Source organism: Littorina saxatilis, linkage group LG1 (genome assembly GCF_037325665.1).
Source record: "Littorina saxatilis isolate snail1 linkage group LG1, US_GU_Lsax_2.0, whole genome shotgun sequence".
Taxonomy (NCBI): Eukaryota; Metazoa; Mollusca; class Gastropoda; order Littorinimorpha; family Littorinidae; genus Littorina; species Littorina saxatilis.
The window spans coordinates 75,838,471-75,850,378 of NC_090245.1; the positions used below are offsets into that span (position 1 = coordinate 75,838,471).

An 11,908-nucleotide genomic window follows, 5' to 3' on the forward strand; every position below is an offset into this window, starting at 1 on the left:
TTAATTGATTGATTGATTATGGGTTACTTGATTGATCATGAGTTATATGGGGACTTTTTGACTCACCTGAGTAATTGGTGAGTGCAAGGATTCATATGTGTCCGGTGGTCTGTTCGTGGACAAAAAACTTAACGTTGAGGTTATCTCAAAAGTTGATAAAGCTTGACCTCTCAAACTTTGGTCTTTGCACTTTCATAGTTTGATGATTTCACGAAGTGACCCTAGTTTGGTTGACCCTCATCAAATTGTGGGGTGACAGTCGGGTCAGGTTAGTTTTAACTTAATGTTAAGGTTATCTCAGATGTTTTTAAAGCTAGAGCTTTGATACTATGCAAACTTCTAGGGTTTAATAATCTACCGACTTGACGTAAGTTTGATTGACCCTTGTCAAGTTTTGGGGTCACAGGGGGTAATGTTCGATTTATAATAACTTTACATTGATGTTATTATCTCAGGTGTTTTTGAAGCTAGAGCTTTGTAACTTTCAATACTTGAAGGGTTTCATAATCTACTGACTTGACATAAGTTTGATTGACCCTCGTCAAGTTTTGGGGTCACAGCAGGGTCATGTTGGTAAAATCTTTACATTGAGGTTTGTCAGTTATTTTGGGAGCAAAAGCCATCTTATTTCACTGAATTGTATGTGTTGGTAATCAGCAGACATGACCAAAATTTGGCTTGTTTTCATGAAATATTAAGAGTCCCAGCAGGAAAATGTTTGCTGGAAAAGATTTTCACCACTGAAAATGTAACTGCTATCAAGGATATCATTCTTGACCTCATTAAGCTATGATGTCATTTGATTTGGTCACTGATCCTGACCACTAGCTTTATTCAAGCTACAAAACTTGAAGTCTGACCTGAGGCCAAAAATCCTGTAACGCCGAAGAAGAAGAAGAAGAAGAAGAAGAAGATTTGGTCAGTCTTGACTTAGACTATTGGTGATGACTCAGAAATGAGGTCATTCAAGTGTCTGAGTGTACATATTTTGTCTGGGCTAGCCAAAACTCAATTTGGGAAAGAAAATGAGTAATTATGATTCTTGTGAGAGGAAACAAATTTGTTTTCAAAAATATTTTGGTGGATTATGAGTATGTCAGGCTAGTGATGGTGGTAGGAAGGAGGTTGGTTTGAATATGTGAAATATTCTTAGAGTTGAATGGATTGATACAGGTCATATTAATTGCCTCAAGTTTGTGTCAATCAGTTGGAGAGTATAAAGTTCTCTTGAACCCCCACCTCCTGACAACGGCACCTCTTGGTAATGAAGAAATTAATATTTGGAATACCTTAGGATTACTTGAAGCTAGGGCTTTGAAACTATACACCATTTTCAAGTTTACTATCAACAAGAACTGGTTCGGGTCTTGTTGACTATTACCTAAGACATAAAAGGACATAATTCATGTAGAAAAATCAGAAATACATCAAACATTTCCTGGGTTTGATGACCTCCAGACAAGAGAATATCCAAGTCTTATTAACTTATAAGTAGTTTCCACATTGAGGCTTTTGACACTTAATTGGTTTCCTTCTGATTCATATGTAATGTCATGAAGGTGCCTGTGTAATAGTGCATGTACAAAGCATCATGCTCTTCTTGTCGTTAAAACTAATTAGCTGTTGCATCCATGTAACTATAATGTACTCTGTTTTACATTTATTTTATGTTGTTCCTGCAGATTTCCAACAATTCACATTGACAACAACATTAGCAGTGCTGAAGAAGAAGAGGTTCCAGGTCTAACTATCGGCTGGAAACGACCACGTTGCAGCCAACGGTTTGTGGAAGACTGTTTTTGAGTCATAAGTACACTGTTTTATGTTCTAATAGCTATGGGTATGAACGTTATGCTAAGGTGTTTGCTTTATTATAAGCAATGTCTGAATTATGATCCTGTTGCATGGGATTTTTATTTTTGAGTCACTTGAGAAAAAGTGACTATGTAATCGGTCAGTGTTAGTCTGTCCGGCCGGCCGGCCGTCCGTCCGGCCGGCCGTCCGGCCGGCCGTCCGTAGACACCACCTTAACGTTGGACTTTTCTCGGAAACTATCAAAGCGATCGGGCTCATATTTTGTTTAGTCGTGACCTCCAATGACCTCTACACTTTAACGATGGTTTCGTTGACCTTTGACCTTTTTCAAGGTCACAGGTCAGCGTCAAAGGAAAAATTAGACATTTTATATCTTTGACAAAGTTCATCGGATGTGATTGAAACTTTGTAGGATTATTCTTTACATCAAAGTATTTACATCTGTAGCCTTTTACGAACGTTATCAGAAAAACAAGGGAGATAACTAGCCTTTTCTGTTCGGCAACACACAACTTAACGTTGGGCTTTTCTCGGAAACTATAAAAGTGACCGGGCTCAAATTTTATGTGAACGTGACTCCCAGTGACCTCTACACTTTGACGTCTGCTTTGGTGACCTTTGACCTTTTTCAAGGTCACAGGTATGTCTTGAAGGAAAAAAATTGAAATATCATATCTCTGAAACTATTCATCGGATTTGATTCAAACTTTATAGGATTATTCTTTACATCAAATTATTTACATCTGTAGCTTTTTACAAACGTTATCGGAAACACAGGGGAGATAACTAGCCTTTCCTGTTCGTCAACACACAACTTAACGTTGGGCTTTTCTCGTAAACTATAAAAGTGACACAGCTCTAAGAGTAACAAATGTTAGTGTGTCTGCTGTTAATATGATTGCTTCGAAAAAAAATTAATGATGCTAGTTTATGTGAATTAAGTTATTGATGGGGTTTGTTTATGTGAGATTAATGAGAGTATTTTTAATGCCAAGGTAAATATTTTGTTGCTCGATCCATGCAATCTCATTCTTCAGGTATGCATTGTGTTGTGAATAGCAATTTCTTCCTGTCCATCTGATGCCTCATATCTTCTTCTTCTTCTTCTTCGTTCGTGGGCTGAAACTCCCACGTACACTCGTGGTTTTGCACGAGTGGAATTTTACGTGTATGACCGTTTTTACCCCGCCATTTAGGCAGCCATACGCCGCTTTCGGAGGAAGCATGCTGGGTATTTTCGTGTTTCTATAACCCACCGAACTCTGACATGGATTACAGGATCTTTTACGTGCGCACTTGGTCTTGTGCTTGCGTGTACACACGAAGGGGGATAAGCCACTAGCAGGTCTGCACATAAGTTGACCTGGGAGATCGGAAAAATCTCCACACTTAACCCACCAGGCGGCCGCGGCCGGGATTCGAACCCTCGACCTTCCGATTAGGAGGCCGACGTCTTACCACCACGCCACAGCGCCCGTCATGCCTCATATAATATTCAGAACTGCGAAAGTGACTCGATCGAGCGTTTGCTCTTCTTGTTTTATTTTTTTTAGAACAAAACCGTTTAGAACAGCTTTGGTTGATAAAAGTTTATAATGATTGTATTTTGTTCTTTGGCAAGTGCTTACCAAAGAAAAGTATTAAGGGAATGGTATTGGTAGTAAATACTCAGTTTTGTTGTTGTTGTGGTTATTCGATTTTACTTCATTATAAACATGGTTTGTTTCAGTGATATCAAGCCTGCCCTTGCTACGTACAAGGAGACTGCGATAACAGACGGTGTGTCCAACACTAATTTTGCACGAACTGGGAGTTTGCTGCAAACGGCCCTCAACCGATTCGGGCGTTCCCGCTTCATTGCCACAGACTGTCCAGAGGTAAGTGCTTTTGATTTCATGATGTTTGTTTTTGCCGGTTGAATATGTTTGTTGCACCGTACAAGGACAAAGGAATTTTTATATTTCATTTAATTATATCCTTAAAAAATCTGTTTGTTTCTTCTACTTATATCAGTTAGAAATTGGCATTTTATATGGTTGTTCTTGATGCTTTTGTTCCTTGGTTGGTGGGAGGTGCCTGCATATATTTTAGAAGAAAATTGCCTCAAATCGCCTTAAGTTCAGGTTGGGGTTGTAACTGTGTTATACATCAAAAATACCTAAAAATAAACGTTTGAGCGCTGAGTTACTCATTTGACAGGCGCTGTGGTAGGATGTCGGCCTCTGAATTGGAAGGTTGTGAGTTCAAATCCCGGTCGCGACCTCCTGGTGAGTAAAGTGTGGAGATTATTCCGATCTCCCAGATCAACTTATGTGCAGACGTGCTAGTGCCTTGTGTACACGCAAGCACAAGACCAAGTGCACACGGAAAAGATCCTGTAATCCATGTCAGAGTTTGGTGGATTATAGAAACACGAAAATACCCAGCATGCACCCCAAAAGTAACGTATGGCTGCCTAAATGGCAGGGTTATAACAGAAGAAGAATATTAAGAGTTACTCATTTTTTTCCGCGTTCGTGGGCTGAAACTCTCACGTACACTCGTGTTTTTGCACGAGTGGAATTTTACGTGTATGACCGTTTTTACCCCGCCATTTAGGCAGCCATACGCCGCTTTCGGAGGAAGCATGCTGGGTATTTTCGTGTTTCTATAACCCACCGAACTCTGACATGGCTTACAGGATCTTTTCCGTGCGCACTTGGTCTTGTGCTTGCGTGTACACACGAAGGGGGATAAGCCACAAGCAGGTCTGCACATAAGTTGACCTGGGAGATCGAACAAATCTCCACACTTAACCCACCAGGCGGCCGCGGCCGGGATTCGAACCCTCGACCTTCCGATTAAGAGGCCGACGTCTTACCACCCCGCCACAGCGCCCGTCGGAGTTACTCATTTTGAAAACAGATGCCTGCCAAACCGTTGTGTGACGTGTCTAGTGTGTTGGCGAAGTGTCTTGTGCTTGTCACTTCTCGCTTTCAGCCCTCACCGCTGGCTAGCACCGTCTGTCCTTTTTTAGGACAATGCGAAAAGAGAGCAGAATGCGTCAGCCTCTCCTGCCAGTACAATAACCTCTCCACAACAAGCCCTATGTAGTGCCTCCATCGCGGCGACAGGCGTAAACTGGGTACCGCAAGGCCCCAGGCTAGACTACAAGGACTCGGAGGAGGTTGGCCCCCAGACATGCGGCATGCGAGCCCACCGGTGTGTGGAAACGCCCAGGTGCCCACGAACCAACCTCCAGCTATGGGTCAAATAGCCGGGCAGGATAGGCTCGTCAACCCTGGCAGGCAGCTATCCTAAGAGAAGACCACTCTGAATTCAAAACAAGGGTAGAGGAGGCTCATCATCCATGGAAGGAAACTCGTCTAGGAGAAGGAAAACTCCGAAATGAAACCCACGCAGTCCCTCGAAGACAGAACGGCACTGGCCTTTTTTAGGCGGGGAGCAGACCGGGTGCCTTCGCTACCCTCGACAAATGGTTGTGTCATCAACGTGATGGTGTCGTCTTCATGGGTCGCAGCCAGGTGAAGACGGTGCCGGGCCCTCAGCCTCAAAGGGGCCCACCCAATGCGACTGGCGACTCCCACCCATCTGACGTGGCCGGGGATGGGCGGAGTAGAGCTACCGGCTACGAGATCAAAGAAAACAGATGTCTTTTTTAGTAGGAATCCCAGAATCTAAATCTCATTGTGATGTACTAGGCTCAACTCATAGTTCTCGTGATACCTTTTGACCCTGAGCATTCCTTGTGCTGTTTCTAGAGATATGTTGAATTGAGCCACGAGCTACAGATTTTGTCTGGTGAGTGGAATAGATGACAGCACACACAGAGAAATTCTGAGAATGAGTGTTTAAGCGTTCAATTTTGCAATTCTGAATGCTGTATTTGGTAGTCATATCAGACTAATATTCTCCAACGTACAGTTAAAAAAGTAGGCGATTCAAACAATTGCATCTTATTCCTTGTTGGTTCCTGATTCCAAAAATATTTAGATATGTTATGTTTGGATTAAAAACAAGCTCAGAAAGAAATTAAAGAATAACACTGAACGCACTGCATTTTTTCATCAAGATCGAATAGCATCATCAGTTCCCCGCTCATGGAAAAGGCAGTGAAATTGACAAGGCAGTTTAGCACAGTAGTGGCTGCGCTGAACAGGAGAGCACGCTTTTCTGTATCTCTATTCTTTTTCCCTTTCTGAGCTTGTTTTTAATCCAAACATAACATATCTCAATGTTTTTGGAATCAGGAACCAACAAGGAATAAGATGCAATTGTTTGACTCACCTACTCAAGTATTACTATTGGGATTCATATGTGTCCGTGGAAAAAAACCCTTAACGTTGAGGTTATCTCAGAAGTTTTTAAAGCTAGACCTCTGACACTTTGCACACTTTTAGGGTTTGATGATTTTACGAAGTGACCCCAGTTTGTTTGACCCACGTCAAATTTGGGTGTCACAGCGGGGTTATGTTCGTTTCATGAAAACTTTAACGTTGAGGTTATCTCCGATGTTTTTGAAGCAAGAGCTTTAATACATCATACTATGTACACTTCTAGGGTTTGATAAGCTACCGATTTGACACAAATATCATTGACTCTCATTAAGTTTTGGGGTCACAGGGGGTTATATTATAGATCAAGTTTGTGTCAATCAGTTGGTCAGAATAAAGTTCTCTTTAACATCATGTTATGAATGTGGAAAAGCTTTTATTTCGTTTTTAAATGTTTGTGGGGGTGGGTAATGGGGTCAAAAGTTGTGGAATCCTCCTTTTACGACCTACAAAACCCTTTTAGACATGAAAAAGGTGATTCGTATAAGCATTAGCTTTTCTTGTTTCAGATCAAGTTCATAGGAGAAGATGGACAAGATGGTGGAGGTCTAAGGAGGGAGCTATTTCAGCTGCTTCTAAGGCACATGAAGACAAGTTCAAGCCTTTTGTTTGGTATGTTCTTGATGATACCCACTAACATATCTCTTGTGTGTCAATGCCTCGGTGAAAAAGCTCACCACATATTCGTTCCTTGCGGCTTCCTGGCAAGCATCCAAAAATTCAATCAAGATAAGTTTGTGTCACTAATTGTTTGGCTGTGCACTTAAAAGATCGTTGGGTTGATATTTTGTGACTGTAGCGTATTGTTTTGTCAATAACAAACGGTCCCAAAACTTTCTCCACATAAGTAATATCGTATTACCATATTACGCAGTAAAATTGTGATCGTTTAATTAATATTTTAGACAATCCTTTTCGAATGACAATAACAGACAAATACAAGCTTATTTATAGTATCTTCTTATTTGGTCATTGGCTCATACGTTCACCCATGTTTTAGCATGAGTCAGAGTGGGGTTTGACATGTTTGACCGTTTGGGCGGGGATGTAGCTCAGTCGGTAGCGCGCTGGATTTGTATCCAGTTGGCCGCTGTCAGCGTGAGTTCGTCCCCACGTTTGGCGAGAGATTTATTTCTCAGAGTCAACTTTGTGTGCAGACTCTCCTCGGTGTCCGAACACCCCCGTGTGTACACGCAAGCACAAGACCAAGTGCGCACGAAAAAGATCCTGTAATCCATGTCAGAGTTCGGTGGGTTATAGAAACACGAAAATACCCAGCACGCTTCCTCCGAAAACGGCGTATGGCTGCCTAAATGGCGGGGTAAAAAACGGTCATACACGTAAAATTCCACTCGTGCAAAAAACACGAGTGTACGTGGGAGTTTCAGCCCACGAACGCACAAGAAGTTTGACCGTTTTTACCCCGCCGTTCAGGTAGCAAGATATGCCTGCCTATACCCCTAAATCCCATTTTCAGGAATTCAAGTCGTGAAAATCAGGAAAGCAATCTGAGTCACCACAAATATTTACAAAAAACATACTTCTGACCTTTATTTACACAATATACAAATTCATGTTTGTCACATGATGCTTAGCCTCTGGGTTGGAAAGACAGTCTGTAGGCACTCCTCAGGGCCGACAGGCCCTTACTGTTCACACTCGCACTCAACTTGCTCTCTTCACAAAACACTTTTTTTCTCTTCCATTTGTACATTTTCCAGAATGCAATACAGGAATTTCGGAAACACCTTGCTCATTTTCCAAACAAATACCCCTGTAACGGTAGGCATGCCTGGCACATTGAGCTTGTGCTGCCAAAGCAAATGAGTAAATAAAACATGCAGTTGAAAATTATGACAAGTACTCAGTGAGAAAGAGAGGTTTAAAAAAAATCTTCTGATCTAGCTTGTTAAGTTTAGTTCCGTTTATGCCTTGAACTATACTTCTGCTTCTTTGTGTTTAGAAACTGGAAAAGGATTGCTGCCACAAGTGGACTTCAGCAACCTGCCTGAGGTAAAGGCCTTGGGCGTGCTGGTGGGGATGATGGTCCTTCATTCCGGGCCAGCGCCAGCCCTTTTTCACCCTTCTTTGGTGGACTTCGCCTTGAGTGGTGAAGTCCAACATGTGGAAGAGCTTTTCCCGGTTTTATCACAAGTGGAACTGCAGAAGGTAATGCAGCCTATTTTGAGTTTGGTTTGTGTTCTTACAATTTGTCTTTCAACGTACATGTCTTATTTTCTCGGCTTAAACATGTACCGTACTTCTAGTGTCACCCTTTGTACCATGTTAGTTTTGTTGTTGACAAATGCAATTTATACCTGTGTCAATTCTAAATGGCATTTTAACGTTACATTGCCTATTGACACTTGGCTGTGCATCACTGTCAAGATGTAAATACCCAATATTGCCTGAATCAAATCACTGCCAAAGTGTTGACAATTACAACCTGTGAAGATGTGATGAAAAAACAGGGCATGCACATTAAAGTGCACATTTTAACTTTCCGCATTTTAACATGTCATATTTCAGAACAGCCATTAAATCAGTATGTTACATTATGTACACTGTTTCTTTCTTTTAAAATTCAGTTCCGAAAAGGTGAAAACCACAATGTTGAGATTGTGGCCCCTCTTCTGGAGGACATCAAAACAGCAAGGATCAACCTCCCCGCAGAATCTGCCTACCAGGCAATTTTGCAGCAAAGGAGGTGTGTTGTGGCTCCGTTCCTGGCAGCGTTTTGGGAAGGTGCCCAGCGGGTCGGCCTTCATGACGCCATAAAAACTCACCATGGTTGGTTGATTGATTTGAATTAGCTTACCTACTATATTTATTCTTTGAACTTGCACACGATAGCATGCCAACCCTCCCGGATTTTCCGGGAATCTCCCGAATAATACAACTTCTCCCTGCTCATATTCATGATTAAACGGTTCCCCTGGACCCCCTGGCTCCTGGATTTTGAATTCAGAAGGTTGGCAGCTATGACGATGGTAATGCTTGTTTAACATTTGCGATATTTGCAGCATGCAAACATCATGCTATATGTCGATATTATGTCATCACTGATAACAATTATGTGTTGAGAAACATGTTACTACTACTAGACAGTTGGAATTGCAAATTGCAAGTGATGAATTTTGTCTTTCTCCTTTCATTGCTTTATTTACATTTTATGTGCAGAATTGAGCAGACTTCTGGACTTTGACATCCACGAGACAACTGCCAATGAGCTCCTGCAGGCCATGGAACCTTCTTTCAGTAGCCTGGAAGAGGGTTCAAACCTGAGTACCAGGGCTCGAGAACTCTACGAGGAAATCGAGTCGTATGTTTACGACCTGGAGGGTAAGCTCATGTTTGTAAGGCACAAACCTTGATTGATATGGGTTTATCTCCAGAGCTGTGTACCAGGGAAAACCATGTTATGAAGTAGACTTTTTATTTTATTTAACTTAAAACATTTAAGCTGTACAAATTAATTTCATTCACAAATACTAGTTTAATAAATATCCTTGGCCTGCAGAGATAGAAAAACAAATACTTGCACATTTTGTTTGTCTTTGTGTTCAGTAAAAATACAAAGGTTTTAAAGTAAAATACCTTCATAACATGGAAACTGGAAGTTGTGACATGAATTTGAATACTACTAATACTACCAAGAAAATAATATATATATTCTATGTTGTTTTGTTGCAAGTCTGCATCATTAACAACCTCAAGTATTACTCAGAAAAAAAATTATTACTAAAGAAAATATGATTGTATACTCTCCCAAAAAAGAAACTTGACACAGGTAAACATTGGTTTTTTTTCCAATAATGTTAGAGGAAAGCACCAAAATTCTGTTGAAAGTTTCTTACTTACATTGTTGCTCACCACTAAACCACAAAAAGAACATCATTGAACAAAGACTTTACTGGGCGGTCGCCCTTTTATTGAATTGCAAAAATATTGTCTGCACAAAAACCATGTGCATGGCGTCATGATGCTTCCTTTTGTTAAGTTTCTTTTTTGGGAGAGGCACCCCCGAAATCTGCGTAGCGGTATTGTGAAACATTCACGGAGCTGTCGCACCCTGATATACCAATCCTGAGCCCATGTGGTGACTCTAGGTCGGACTGACCTTGGTCTGTCCTGTACACTTTGAGTGGCATTTAAGCGGTTCCATAGTGCACATACAGTTTGTTGGGACACACCAAAATGCCTTGCAACATCTTCATTAGTTGCACCTGCTTGCAACCGGACAATAGCATTATGGCACTGGGCTTCAGTCAGTCGTAGCATTTTTCGCACCTGAATTGCAGGCGCAGGGAGTGTCACAGAATTGCGGTTGATATGGCTTTCTCATATCTGCCACCTTAAGGCTGAGACAGAGGCAAAAACATCACGGCGCCATGCACATGATTTTTGTGCAGACGAGATTTTTGCAAATCAATAAAAGGGTGACCACCCAGTAAATTCTTGGTTTAATTATGTTCTTTTTGTGGTTTAGTTGAATTTTGGTGCTTTCCTCTAACATATTTGTAAAACATCAATGTTTACCTGTGTCAAGTTTCTTTTTTGGGAGAGTATACATTCAAGTTGCCATTTAATACATGTTTTAACTAATTGAAGGACTGAAAATGCATGTCACAAAATGGGAAACGGGCCAGGAGAATAACTTGTATGTAAAGCAGCAAATAATAAACACATGGTTTTACCCCTGAAAGCTCCAAAGATTTGGGGAAATGAATCTCGGATGCCTTCACATATCAAACTGAATGTCAAGCAGCTCAAAAAAAGTCTCAAGAAAAGTTACGCTTTCAAAATAGCATTTCATTCTGTGTCGCAAAGCATGCTTAACATTTCTACGCTTCTACAAATGAACACAAGCATGCAATAATTCCCTCTCTTTTGAGTCCTGGTACTTGTATGCTTATAAAGAAAGCGGGATGATGTTTCCTTTATTTCAGAATTTCTTGTTTGTCTTGTTTCAGATGGAAAGTGCGGAGAAACAAGCATCGCTGATTTTTTGTTCTTTATGACTGGGAGCCGGTCTATCGTCCCAGGAGGATTCCACAGTCCTTTGACCGTGGTGTTCGTAGACACACCGGAAAAGCCACTCCCTAGAGTGTCTACTTGTGCACTCACCATGCAGGTGTCTGCCCAACTTACTCGCCAAGAATTGAGGCAGAAGCTGTCACAGGCAGTTCTTGAAGGGGGTGGATTTTTTTTATTGTGAAAACAAATCTATTTGTATCCGGTTAATGGTGTATATTGCCAAGTTTTGTATGGGACACTGTAAGTGTAACACTAGTCCGAGTGCTTTTGATATTTTGCTGGCAACGTGTAATTTGTGTAGTAGGGTTAAACCATTTATTCTGTACATTAGGTAACTGATACCTGCTATGATGTGAAGTGCTTACTTTACTTGATCAATAGTCAAGAGAAATACAATGTTTTCCATGGACAGCGTTACACGGAACACGAAAAGCAGGCAACATAATGACAAACAGTGATGCAAAACAAATAAGAACAGCTGGAACGCCGAAGAAGAAAATAAGAACAGACCACACTCTTGAAACACAACAGCAATTTAAATAATGCAAAACACAAACATCAAATCTTCTAAAGTGTTAAGTCTCTCTCTTGCATTTAATAGCAAGTAAGAAATGATGTACGGTACAGGCACCTAAAATAAAGCTTATTTTACGGAGAGAAAAAAAGCAACACACCTTGTCTTAGTGTTAAGATTTCAAAGTTAACCCCCCGTCTCCCCCCCC

At 41.1% G+C, this 11,908-nt stretch overlaps 1 protein-coding gene across 1 annotated transcript in view; it reads left to right on the forward strand.

The window, feature by feature from the left end:
• The window catches only part of LOC138979549 (uncharacterized), a 32,328-nt gene extending 20,420 nt beyond the window's left edge, over window positions 1–11,908 (forward strand). Inside the window, exons 15-21 of the mRNA XM_070352266.1 lie at window positions 1,683–1,781; window positions 3,545–3,692; window positions 6,659–6,761; window positions 8,113–8,318; window positions 8,738–8,939; window positions 9,330–9,491; window positions 11,123–11,908. Coding sequence (XP_070208367.1) covers window positions 1,683–1,781; window positions 3,545–3,692; window positions 6,659–6,761; window positions 8,113–8,318; window positions 8,738–8,939; window positions 9,330–9,491; window positions 11,123–11,367 — 1,165 coding nt within the window. The 3' untranslated portion in view covers window positions 11,368–11,908. The remainder of the gene's footprint in view (window positions 1–1,682; window positions 1,782–3,544; window positions 3,693–6,658; window positions 6,762–8,112; window positions 8,319–8,737; window positions 8,940–9,329; window positions 9,492–11,122) is intronic.